Source organism: Vigna angularis, chromosome 1, assembly GCF_016808095.1.
Source record: "Vigna angularis cultivar LongXiaoDou No.4 chromosome 1, ASM1680809v1, whole genome shotgun sequence".
Classification (NCBI taxonomy): Eukaryota; Viridiplantae; Streptophyta; class Magnoliopsida; order Fabales; family Fabaceae; genus Vigna; species Vigna angularis.
In genome coordinates this window covers 43,651,827-43,664,627 of record NC_068970.1, presented here as the reverse complement: position 1 = coordinate 43,664,627, position 12,801 = coordinate 43,651,827, and the positions used below count along the sequence as shown (strand labels likewise).

At 35.7% G+C, this 12,801-nt stretch overlaps 1 protein-coding gene across 3 annotated transcripts; it reads left to right on the top strand.

Annotated features, from left to right (window-relative positions):
• The first annotated feature begins 3,257 nt into the window (after positions 1-3,257).
• LOC108319731 (protein NRT1/ PTR FAMILY 8.3) lies at positions 3,258-12,118 on the top strand. 3 transcript variants are annotated; one of them, XM_052879005.1, is made up of 6 exons: positions 3,258-3,639; positions 3,856-3,961; positions 4,043-4,260; positions 4,506-5,062; positions 8,385-8,498; positions 11,201-12,118. In XM_052879005.1, the coding sequence occupies exons 1-6, from the start codon at positions 3,589-3,591 to the stop codon at positions 12,021-12,023; spliced, it is 1,869 nt and encodes a 622-aa protein (XP_052734965.1). In that variant the 5' UTR covers positions 3,258-3,588; the 3' UTR covers positions 12,024-12,118. The 3 variants fall into 3 exon arrangements, with proteins under 3 accessions (XP_052734965.1, XP_052734970.1, XP_017406456.1); XM_052879010.1 differs by having other exon boundaries at positions 3,260-3,639; positions 8,385-8,471; XM_017550967.2 differs by lacking the exon at positions 8,385-8,498 and having other exon boundaries at positions 3,269-3,639.
• Positions 12,119-12,801: the final 683 nt, after the last annotated feature.

Here is a 12,801-nt window from a genome sequence, read left to right as displayed (position 1 = left end):
CCCTTGGAAAATCTAACAAGCAAACTCGCATTAAGAACTAGGATCTAAGACAACATGTGAATCATATCCCATCCCTGGCTCAATGAAACCCCAAAATCAAGTCATGAACGTCCCCATTACATGCAAGCTTTAAGATCGGAAACAAGAATACTAGTAATAGATAGAAAAGACATTTATAAATACGAAACAATCATTCATTACACAAGAGTTCATTGGCTACATCTAACCCTAACAAGATGAATCTGGTTCTCCATTTCCACGGAGAACCCTAAAGCTTACAAACATGGAAGATGGAAGAAGAAGGAGACCCAAAGGAAAAGGAGGAGATGTTCCCACAAGCTCCTCGCGCCCTCCATGAGCTCTAGAGGTGAAATCGCGCCTCCAAAGAACCAAAGACCCTTTTTTTCTTTCTGCCTTGTGAGTATATATACTGCCCGAATTCTCGCTTAAGCTAAATTATTCTCGCTTAAGCGAGAATAAACTTCTTGGAAAAGATAGTCATTCTCGCTTAAGCTAAATTATTCTCGCTTAAGCGAAAATGACTTTTAAATCATTGACTTCCTGGATCACCGAGGCTCTTCAATGTAATGGAGGATCTTCCTAACATCAAAATAGATAAAAAAAACAAGGGATTAAAGTATTATTTACGTAATGTAGCTCAAAATATAGATAAATACTAAAACTAAATAAAAGAGAGGATTTAAGCAAGTAATAAGCTAAAGTGATGCTTAGATAATGGTAAGAATTAGTATTATCACTAGTAAAATGATGCTTAGATAATGGTAAGAATTAGTATTATCACTAGACTCCGTCGTCGTCATTTAGTCCACATGTCTCCGTCCAATGGTGGTGGTAACAACACACCTGCATCCTCTACGCCCTTGTCGTCAAGCTTCACGCAGCGTTGCTTCCATGACGGACGAAAACGTTCGACACCCACGCCACCAACATCACAACAGCATCACACCATGGACGGCCTGTTACAAGCTTATGCACCTTCAGCTATGGCGACGGAGCCACTGTTCCAGTTATGGGAACCGATTTTTGGAATCGCAACACACACCTCCCATCGAAACAACCAGCAACGAAGCCGCACACCACCCTCATTTATTAATGGATCCGGATACAATAAAAACGTAACTGGATACACCTACAAAGCATAACCTTCGTATGCCTCGATCCGGATACACAAACATTAGATCCGGATACACAAACATCTTCGTCATCCGCTACAGTCCTCATCATCAACCGCCTTCATCCTCCGACTTCGTCTTCTTCATCCAGTGCCGTGGTCATCATCAACCACCTTCTTCCTCCTCCACACACCCCCGTCTTCGTCTTCACCACTTCCAGAGGTCTTCAACCTGCAACAACCACGTAAATGTGCCACAAACATTACCTCACCTCAAGTTCTCCACAGCTGCTGGACCTCACCTCAAGTTCTGCAGAACTCCTCACTCTCAGTTACAAACTTCAGCACACAAACAACTCTAACTGGCGCAAAAGCTCAGCTAAGTATAGACACTCTCACACTCTCACAGTTAATAACTTATCTACCAACAACCTCTTATTAATGGTGTTAATGGTCAGAGTTACTTTTTGAATTTCAAACAGGAATCTTTGCTTTGCAGTGAATGCTTGTCTCAACCAGGGAATCTCGCTAGGACACTCTGCTACTATCCAATGCTGCAAAACCATGCCTCTAGATAGTCGAACCTCCTCACATGGCAAGCCACAGTAATATCCCTCGTGATAGCACAGTGCAATTGGTTGAAAGGAGTAAAAAAAATTAAACCTAATACGATGATACGTCTATGTATGTTATGCTCGCTTTTTTAAATAATCGTTGAATTATTGTAAAAGCACAGGGGCAGATACGAGTTTTCACTACAAATCATCACAAATCTTTGCTCATTTGCGAGATGCTCAAAAAGTTAAAATCATCGCAAATCACTGCATTTACATGCTTTTCCGTCGTCGCAAATCACAGCAACCGAATACCATTTGAATCGCAAATCCATCCTCGTAAATTCTCCTCTACAGTAAATCACCCCATCCGAACACAGTCTTAGAAATAATACTTGAAGTGAACTTCTCGATTTCATTTGAATTAATTTAGGTCGAGTTCCAGAATAAAATAATAAAAGGAAGAAATTACAATCAAATGAAAGAAAACTAATGAGTGTTTTTTAGAATTATAACATTAGTGTTTTTTGTTTCTGTCCACACAATTGGGCAGCATTTTAAAGTAGCGGATACCACAGAAGATAGCTATTAGCTAATGATAAATGGATGCCCGAGACTGGGGCCACACACGTGTAAGACTTTCCATAAGAAACAAAAGAAAAACAAAAAAATGGCATAACGAAATGTGACCTCATTCTGAATTCTCATTCATCCAGATCGAACTGCAGAAGATGCAGAATCTCATCACTGTATATTCTTCACAGTTTTTGGATTGAGTTCATTGCATATTTTAAGTCTAGGCATACGAAAATGCTAATATAGTAATTGGCAAATGACTACATCCAGTGGACAATGAAAATGTGGAAATCATTGTATATTCTATCATTATTGTTTCTTCAATGATACGTTTAAGATATCTTTTTCTGGTACTGATAGTGACTGCCCTAAATACGATTTTTAAATGATTATTATATAAATAAACAAATAATATAGAACAATTTATAAGTAAACCATAATGTAAACAATCTAAAATTTTTAGACTATATTAATAATGTAAATTTTTAACATCATGTATTTTGAAATTGTTGAGTTTTACAATAATTTTGAAAATTATAGAAGATATTTTTAACTAACTACTGACAAAAATATATTTGCCTTGTCAAAATCAAATTAAAAATCTATATATTATTAGTATATTTTAGGTTTAATACGTATTTTGGTCCCTCTTTTCGTAGGGTCTGTTCAAATTGGTCCTACTTTTTTTCAAAAGTTCACTAAGATCCCACTTTTCGCAAAAACGATACACGTTAGTCCTTTTTTAGGTTTAATACGTATTTTGCTCCCTCTTTTCGTAGGGTCTGTTCAAATTGGTCCTACTTTTTTTCAAAAGTTCCCTATTTTGATCCTTATTTTGATCCCTCTTAGTGAACTTTTCGTGTTTTGGTGAGCTGTACATTTTTCGTTGAGGTGAACTTTTGAGGGATCAAAATGTACAGCTCACCAAAATACGAAAAGTTCACTAAAAGGGATCAAAATAGGGAACTTTTGAAAAAAAGTAGGACCAATTTGAACAGACCCTACGAAAAGAGGGACCAAAATACGTATTAAACCTAAAAAAGGACTAACGTGCATCGTTTTTGCGAAAAGTGGGATCTTAGTGAACTTTTGAAAAAAAGTAGGACCAATTTGAACAGACCCTACGAAAAGAGGGACCAAAATACGTATTAAACCTATATTTTAATTAGATTATTTTATGCATGTTGGAATTACGATAAGAACTGACTTCCTTTCAATAACGTACTCTTAGCTAAATTTTCTGAGTCTAGCTGCGTTCAGAAGAAGAGTGTGTGTGTGTTTGTGTGTGTGAGAGAGAGAGAGAGAGTTCCCACCAAAGACAAAGACATGGGTTCAACTGTTGACGGTGCACCACTTCTGGAAGAGGGTCTTCTTGAGGTTCTCCTTCACTCCATCTTTCTTTCTCCATACATACCACCTCAAATGTTTTATCTTCTTGTCAAGCTAATTACTTGTGTACAATACAACTGTACAAGCCTTTCCACGACACAGCACATACTCATAGCATAGTTTGGTCCAAGTATTCCAATTAAAGAAACAAGAAAATGGTATCTTTCTATGATATATGATTTTCTTGTTTATTTAACTGTGAAGGATGAAAGGAGTGAAGAGTACACAGGAGATGGAACAGAGGACTTTAGAGGCAGGCCTGTTCTTAAGAAGAATACTGGCAATTGGAGGGCTTGTCCTTTTATCCTAGGTAGGTATGCTTCTACATTTCTCTCATGTTATTATACAGTAAATTTTTTGTTTATATCCTTCATCTGTACGTGAATCTCAGGTAACGAGTGTTGTGAACGTTTGGCCTTCTTCGGAATTTCCTCAAATCTTGTTACCTATCTCACTACCAAACTGCATCAAGGAAACGTTTCTGCTGCGAGAAACGTCAGCATCTGGCAAGGCACTTCTTATCTCACACCTCTCATTGGAGCCGTTCTGGGAGATGGTTACTGGGGTCGATACTGGACAATTGCTGTTTTCTCTTTCATTTATCTCATTGTAATAAGCTAAGATCAGATAGTCCTCTTTTCCTAGTCAAATGTTTCTCTTAATTGTCCAGTAATATGGAAATCATGAAAGATAAACAACATGAGAGCCCCTGATTCTGTTTTTAATCAACTCTATAGTATACTTGATAAATTTCTTGACTTTTATAATTATTATTTTAAGCTCTTAATTGCATATATGCTTTGTTGTTTAGTTGCCTTTTCAAGCTGTAATTGTGACATGGCTACTGTGTGCAGGGGTTGTGTACCTTGACACTTTCTGCATCTTTACCAGCATTGAAGCCTGCTGAATGTTTGGGTTCTGCATGCCCTTCAGCTACTCCTGCACAATATGCTGTGTTCTACTTTGGTCTGTACGTGATAGCGCTTGGGGCTGGTGGTGTTAAAACATGTGTGCCATCTTTTGGGGCAGATCAATTTGATGATACTGATCCCGAGGAAAGAATTAAGAAGGGGTCGTTTTTCAATTGGTATTATTTTTCTATCTATCTAGGTGCCATGTTGTCATGCAGCTTAATCGTTTGGATTCAAGACAACGCAGGATGGGGTCTTGGATTTGGCATCCCTGCTTTGTTTATGGGATTATCTATTGTAAGCTTCTTCATGGGCACACGTCTTTATAGGTTTCAGAAACCTAGGGGAAGTCCTGTTACAAGAATTTCCCAGGTTTTGTATGCGTCTGTCTGGAAGTGTAATCTGGTTGTCCCTTGGGACAGTAATCTCCTTTATGAGTTACCAGAAGAGAGATATGCGATTAGAGGGAGTCGCAAACTGGAGCATAGTGAAGATCTAAGGTAATTACACTGTCTGACATATTATTACGACCTTCTTTCATTATCATAACGTAGGCGTAGGATTATCTTTGTTATACATGTTGATTTTCAAATGTTCTTTGAAGTGTGACTAGTCTGATATGAAATTTGGAATTAGGTGTTTATGGGGAAAATGTTCATTAGCTGAGCCCTGCTACATTGTTATGCAGTTGTAAATTATAGTGTCTAATTGGTCACTTACAAAATTCAAATTAGCTATACGTGTAGGCCTTGCCTGGCACACCTAGTGGTAAGGTCTGACAGGATGGAATAACTAATATCATTCTCATTTATCTGATGTTTGGAACACATTGAATTGCATAACACTATCGAATCCCTTCCTTCCATCAGTTAGTTATTGTATGATACTACTGATGCAGCACTAAAGAGCATTGGGGCAATTATAAATTTAGAACATTTTTTTTGGTTGAGATGATTTCACTATCTGGTTTTTAAAATTTGCATAGGAGTGTTGTTCACTTATTTAGGTGAATTAAGGTTTATTTGAAGTTATATAGTGAAGGTCAATCATATTGTTGGGGCTTATTTTGTTAGTATGAATGTGTTAGGGTATAAGGTGGAATGTTAGGGTATAAGATGGGAGGTAATGAGAAGGAGAAGAAAGGTAGGAGAGAAGTGAGGCCGAACGGCATTGACCGTAAAGGCCAAACAGTGGAAGGCATGGAGAGGTTAGGCCGAACGGTGGACAAAGGGGAAAGTGAGGCCGAACGGTATTGATCGTAAAGGCCGAACGGTTGAGGGCATGGAGAGGTTAGGCCGAATGGTGGACAACGGGAAGCGACCAGGCCGAACGGTGGGAGGCGGGGAGCAACCAGGCCGAATGGTGGGAAGCAGAGAGAATATTCAGTATAAGTTAATTAGAGTAAATAAATATAGTATAAGTTAATTAGAGTAAATAAATATATATTCAGGGAAATATTCAATATAAGATATTTATAATTAAGGATATATGCTAGGATAATATATGGGGAGATATTTATATTAAACATAGGGATATTTATATTAAATGCAGATATATTCTAGGGAAATAATTAGTATAAATAAAGTTAGAGTCTAGGGTTAAAGGGATGCTTTTGATTTGTGAGTTTTGTAAGAGAGGTTATGCTCTTAGGTAATTGACGGAGATCCTGCTTCTAGAAATAATTGACGGAGGTTGTGCTCCCAATTATTGTTTACCCTTGTTTATTCAGATATTACCATCAATAAAAGAGATTCATTCAACCATTATCATTCGCTTATTGTTCTATTACGTGTGTGAGAGTGTGAAAGGTTGTATTTGGCTAGTTTACGTACTTAGGTACGTAACAGAATGTATGTGCACTCAAGTTCATTTAACCATCAATGAACACATGTGATTCTGTGATTTTATCATAACTGGGAGCTCAACAACGCCAAGCTCAAGAAAGGAAAATGGTTTAGTATACCATAAAACTAAAAGGAAAACATTCAACTTGGTCTTCCTAAAGTTACATGTGTCACCAAATTAGCCTATCAAAAATGCTAGTCACCAATCCTCCAAAAAGACAAATATGGTGACACTTTAGACCTTGAGTGATGACAGATTAAATCTTTGAGGGACTAATTTTGTGACAAAATCTTGGAAGAACAAATATGGTGATAATTTAAATCTGTGCAGGTCTAAGTAAGTATTTTTTTCTTGAAGGATTAATGCTGTAATGGATATAGATTTCAGGACCAAATTGAGAGTTTTCTCAAAAATCTTCTGTTCATTTTTTTATATGGAATTATAGTACGATTAGATCTATTTGCATAGGGAAAACCTTTTTATGCTTTTCACTTCACTTTGCTTTATGTTATTTTGTAAGCATTATGCCAAATTCATTGTTATCTTTTCTCCTTTCCCCAATTGTAAGCATGTTGTGGTCTTCAAAACTTCTAGGATAGATTGCGTTTAAACATTTTTCTTTTATCCTGTCTTGGTTGGGTAGAGAAATCTTGTGCTAAAGTTTTGAGCTGTTTTAACATTTTTTTCTTCTTCCAAATAATAATTTGTAGGATCCTCACTTGCTTAAAAATGCTTCGCCAATAATGTCAACTACTGTTAAATTAATGGGCAATAAACTCTTATTTTTTATTGTTGTAATTATGTTTACTTATTTTAGTTTGCTAATGTCGGTGGTAATGTTCAGATATTGATTTACTCTGATTTTGGACAGATTTGTATTCCGAATGTAGTGGGTAATGATCTTTTGCTAACAACATGTATGATTATGATGATGGATTGTCATTTAGTTACGCTTAAATATGGTTCAGTAGCAAATACGAAAATTGCTCTGTTTCTCTTGACAGTCTTTTCTTTTCATGATGTGGTTCTACTTTATGTTTATAATGTTCAAGTTATCTTTGTTTAGCAGTGGTATCTAGAGTAGTGTTCTTGTTGGTTGTGGGTTTAAAACACTATTGAAAGATCAAGTGGTTTCAGGGAGCAATGTTGTTTTGGCTGTTTCTCAATTTTTTGGGGAATATTATCATATAGGGGTAGCCAAATGAGAAAATGTTTAAAGTCCTTTGGCTTATGAGATTATGCAGATGATAAGCAAGTATCACCATTAAGAGATAAACAAATCGACCAACATGAGGAGATTACGAAGAAGGAGAAAGTTGTCTCATGTCTACATTCATCGTTGACAGACGAGGTGTCTACATGCATCTAAAAAATGCCAAGCAAATATGGGATGAATTGAAAGAAAGATATGTAGGTGATGAAAGGATAAGGTCCACTAAGCTTTTGACTCTTAAAAGAGAGTTGAAATACTAAGAATGAAGGAAAATGAGTCTATAAAGGAGTACACTTCAAAGCGGTCCCATTTGGTGAATCAAATGAGGCTATATGGTGAGGTTGTAGAAGACAACAAGGTTATAGAAAAAATGTTGATTAGCCTACCCAAAAAGTTTGAAGCCAAACTTGCTGCTATTAAAGAGTCATGTAATCTTAAGAAATTAACTATTTAAGAGATGGTTAGAAAATTGAAAGCTTAAGAGAAAAGGTTCTCAATGAGGATGAATGATGTAACTGAAGGTTTTCCTTCTTGTACTACATGTAAAAGAACAAATCACTTGCAATAAAATTGTTGTTTCAAGGGGAAGCCTCACATTCGATGTAACAACTGCAAATGGTAGAGACATAGGGGGAGGTATTAGAGAGATTTAAGCAGAACCAACCTGAATTGAAGATCACTTGTTTATGGCTACTCAAGCATGCAGTTCAAGTTCAAAGGATGTTTGGTATGTTGATAGTGATTGCACAAACCACATGGCACAGGATTCAAGTATCTTCACCTCTTTGGATAGCACTGTCCAAACCAAAGTTAAGCTTGGAAATGGAGACATTGTTTAAGTTGAAGGGAAGGTACAATTTTTTTTCACACTCGCAAAGGTACTAAATTTATTCATGATGTTTTGTTGATTCTAGACTTGGATAAGAATTTGTTAGCACTGCTCAGCTAATGAAGAAAAAATATTCACTCTCTTTTAAAAACAAGGGCAGCGCCATTTTGGATGCTAATGATTCTGAGGTTATTAGGTTAAAATGTGTGATAATAGCTTTCCAAATAATGTGAATCACGTGAACCAATCAACACTTGTTTCCGAACATGATTATTATTCATCTTGACATAATATATATGGTCATTTTAATATGGATGCATTTAAATTTTTGCAAACCCATGATATGGTGAGAGACATGCCTGTGGTAGGCAATATCAATGATTTATGTGATGGTTGTCAATTTGGGAAGATGCATAGGGAGTATTATTCTTCAATAAAAGTCACATGGGAAAAGAACAAATTGAGCTTGTTCACACTGATTTGTGTGGTCCTATGCGTATACCTTCTTTAAGCCATAGCAAATATTTCATTTTGTTTACTATTAATGATTACCAAAATGACATGAATGGGTCTTTTGGAAAGCAAAACTCAAACAATTAATGTCTTCAAAAAGTTTAGAGCTATATGGTGGAGTTTCGAAGTGGCGGCAAAATTAACATGTTGAGATTTGGATAATAGGATGGAGTATACTTCCAATGAATTCAACATGTTCTGTGAAGATATATATGGGTATTATTCATCAATTGATAGTCAATTAGACTCCTGTTCGCAATCAAATTTTTGAGAGAAAAAACAGAACAATTATAGAGATGGCAAGATGTTTAACTGCATAAAAAACTACCAAAACTTCTGAGTTGAGGCTGATATTACAACAGTGAATCTCTTAAATAGGCTATCCACAAGAGTTGCGAATGAAGCTTGGATGGGAATGAAACCCCCGCTACAAAACACTCAAAGATTTTTGGATCAATCTGCTATGTTCATGTTTCAATAGCTAAAAGATTTAAATTGGATGACAAAGTTAAAATGGGAAGTTTCCTAAGCAATGCTACAAGCTCCAGAGGTTATAGATGAACAATCTCTAGTTAAAATCAAGTGTGATCAGTAGGGATATTCAAGAATGCGTATTGAGAATGGAAAATAATTGAGTTTAAAGAAGCATGAAAACAGAACAATAGAAAGCTACAAAGGAAGATGAATGCTAGATTGGTAAATATGATTCTCCGGTGCTCAAAACCAAGTTTTTGGCAAAAGTTTATGAAAATTGCATAACTGACACATTTTTTGGAAATTGATTTCAGGAAGAGTCAAAATGAGTCCACTCTGTATGTGAAAGTTTGTGACAATGGGAAGAAAACTATTGTCACTTTATGTCGATTATTTGTTAGTTACAAGTGGTGATATTGATAAAATGACATTTAAAAGTAGCATGTTGCAGGTTTTTGAAATGAATGGTTTTGGAGTGTTGAGGTAAGATGAAGTCATTCTCTCACAGAGAAGTACACAAATGATTTGCCAAAAAAAATTTAAATTGGAAAGTTGTAATCCTATTTCAACTCTGATTGTAAATGAAAAGTTGTCAATGATGGTGATGAAAACACTAATGTAACTCAGTATAGAAGCTTGGTCGTATGCCTTGTGGACTAGACCAAATTTGATATTCTTTGTTAGTTTGCTTTCAATGTTCGTGTACTCACCAGGTTTTACAAACTTTGGTGTAGGCAAAAGAGTGTTGAGATATTTGAAAGGTAATGTTGATTTTGGTATTTGGTATGGAAGGCTTGAAGGTTATGTTGATAGTGATTAGGCTGATTCTATTGATGATTCAAAGGGTACAATGGGATATGTTTTTTCACTTGGCAGTTAAGTGTTCTCATGGAATTCTAAGAGGCAAAATGTAATCCTCAGCTGAAGCAAAATATATTGCAGCTGCTTCAAATCAAGCTATGGGTCAAGAATGTTTTGTAAGACTTAAATCATATATAGGAGAAAGCTACTGTTTTCTCGTCTGGCAACAATTCAATCATAGCTTTTGCTGAAAATCCAATTCAACATGGGAGAACCATGCATATCAATGTTAAATTTCCTACTATAAGAGAATCTGAGCAGAATGAAAATGTTCAATTGCTACATTGCAGGTATGAAGATCAAATTGCTCACATTTTAACCAAATCACGCACTTACATGTGCGAAGTTTAATGAGCTAAGAAGCTAGATGAGAATCTTCAAAGAAAAGTTATAAGGAGGAGTGTTAAATTGATGGGCTGTTAGACTCTTTTTTTTCACTACTGTAATTATGTTTACTTATTTCAGTTAGTTTTCTTGTGTCAGTAGTGGTAATGTTCAGTCATAGATATATGTTCTGATTTTGGGAAGATTTGAACTCTAAAAGTAGCGGGTAATGTATGAGTATGATGAGAGCATGTATTTCTTGTGTTAGTTTTCTCCATTGATTTGAATTCTAAAAGATATACTCATACATGCTCTTTTACTGAGAGCATGTATGAGTATGATGATGGATTGTCATTTCTCATGTAATTACTCTTAAATAAGATTCAGAATATAAAATACAATATGGTTCAGCAACAAATAGAGCAATTGTTCTGTTTCTCTTTACCGCTCTTCTCTTTTCAGGTTATGGTTCTATGTTTGTATGGTTTAAGCTATTTTCGCTTAACAAACAGGACTTTACTGCACATAACTTTCCTACAATCCTAATGGTTTCTTTTCTTTTTTTTCCCTTTCATGAAGGTGTCTTGACAGAGCAGCTATAGTATCCGATTATGAGAGAAAAAGTGGTGACTACTCTAATCAATGGAGACTTTGTACAGTAACACAGGTGGAAGAATTGAAAACCTTGATTCAATTGCTTCCAATTTGGGCTACTGCGATAGTTTTTTCTGCTGTTTATGCTCAGATGTCAACATTGTTTGTGGAGCAAGCAATAATGATGGATACATATATTGGTAACTTCAAATTACCCCCAGCTTCTCTCTCAACTTTTGATGTGATTAGTGTTATTTTTTGGGTCCCTCTCTATGACAAGGTAATTGTTCCAATCACAAGGAAGTTCACAGGCAAAGAAAGGGGGTTCTCAGAGTTGCAAAGAATAGGCATTGGCCTTTGCTTTTCAGTCCTGTGCATGTTATCAGCTGCTGTTGTGGAGATTAGGCGTCTGGACCTTGCAAGAGAGTTTGACCTGGTTGATGAACCTGTTGCAGTGCCCCTTAGTGTATTTTGGCAAATCCCTCAGAACTTCTTCTTAGGGGCAGCTGAAGTATTAACATTTGTGGGGCAGCTTGAGTTCTTGTATGACCAATCTCCAAGTTCTATGAAGACTCTTGGTACTGCACTGCCACTTCTGAGTTTTTCATTGGGAAATTACTTGAGCTCTTTCATTCTTACTTCCGTAACTTACTTTACGACACAAGGTGGAAATCTTGGTTGGATTCCTGATAACTTGAACAAAGGTCATCTTGATTACTTTTTCTTTCTTTTAGCTGGACTTAGCTTCTTAAATGTATTGGCGTACATTGTTGTTGCCAAAAGGTACAAGCAGAAGAAGGCTTATTAAGATTTTTCCAGCATCTATTGGGGCGGAAGCATGTTCTGATGTACAGTACCCTTCTGTCATTGTCATGATTTTTCTGTAAGTATATATGCTACCAACCTGTGTATTCTTCTTTTACTTAGCTGCCTTCAAAGTAAACTTCACCTTTCTCACAAAGCTTATAAAGGTTGCTTACTTTATTTAATGACAGTTATGTTTAATATGAACTTATTTAATTAGAAAGAATATAAATAGTTCAAAATCAACAAACTAACTTTCTAAAGCAGTACCACGCTAATTTTCTTTTCTCATGTCTTAAAGTTTTCTTTTTTTTTCAAAATACTTGCCATTAAACATACTAGGATTTAGAATCTTCGTTTCTTATACAGATTATAGCATTGTTTTCATATTATGGCTTAAAATTTCTCTGTTTTAGGTAGAAGAGTCAATTGCAAAAGAGTCAATTCTGAAGGAATTAGGATTTCAAAACATCCATTTTGAAACTAATGAACTTTATTTCTTTATTATTATCTTTTCACTCATTTCATTCTTCGGCTTAAAGTTTTACTATTACATTGATGTGATTTCAATATGTTGCTATTAGAAAGCAAATTCACTTTATATACGAGTCACTCCTGAAAAAAAGAAAACTAAAATTTAATAGCCAAAGTTATATGATTATGGTTCATGGCAAATTTCACTAAATAGAAGTTCTCATTTTCAATGGAAATTAGTCTTAGAAGACAAAGAGATAATATCTCACAATTTGTTTAGCTTGTATAGTGACTTTTATACTTCTTTG

What these genes read in the sequence shown, in the direction of transcription:
- LOC108319731 (XM_052879005.1), top strand. Translation starts at nt 3,589, where the DNA reads ATGGGTTCAACTGTTGACGGTGCACCACTTCTGGAAGAGGGTCTTCTT. An exon ending in TCTCTTTCATTTATCTCATT is followed by an intron (nt 4,261 to 4,505) that starts GTAATAAGCTAA and finishes TACTGTGTGCAG; the next exon opens with GGGTTGTGTACCTTGACACT. An exon ending in TTTTTTTCACACTCGCAAAG is followed by an intron (nt 8,499 to 11,200) that starts GTACTAAATTTA and finishes CCTTTCATGAAG; the next exon opens with GTGTCTTGACAGAGCAGCTA.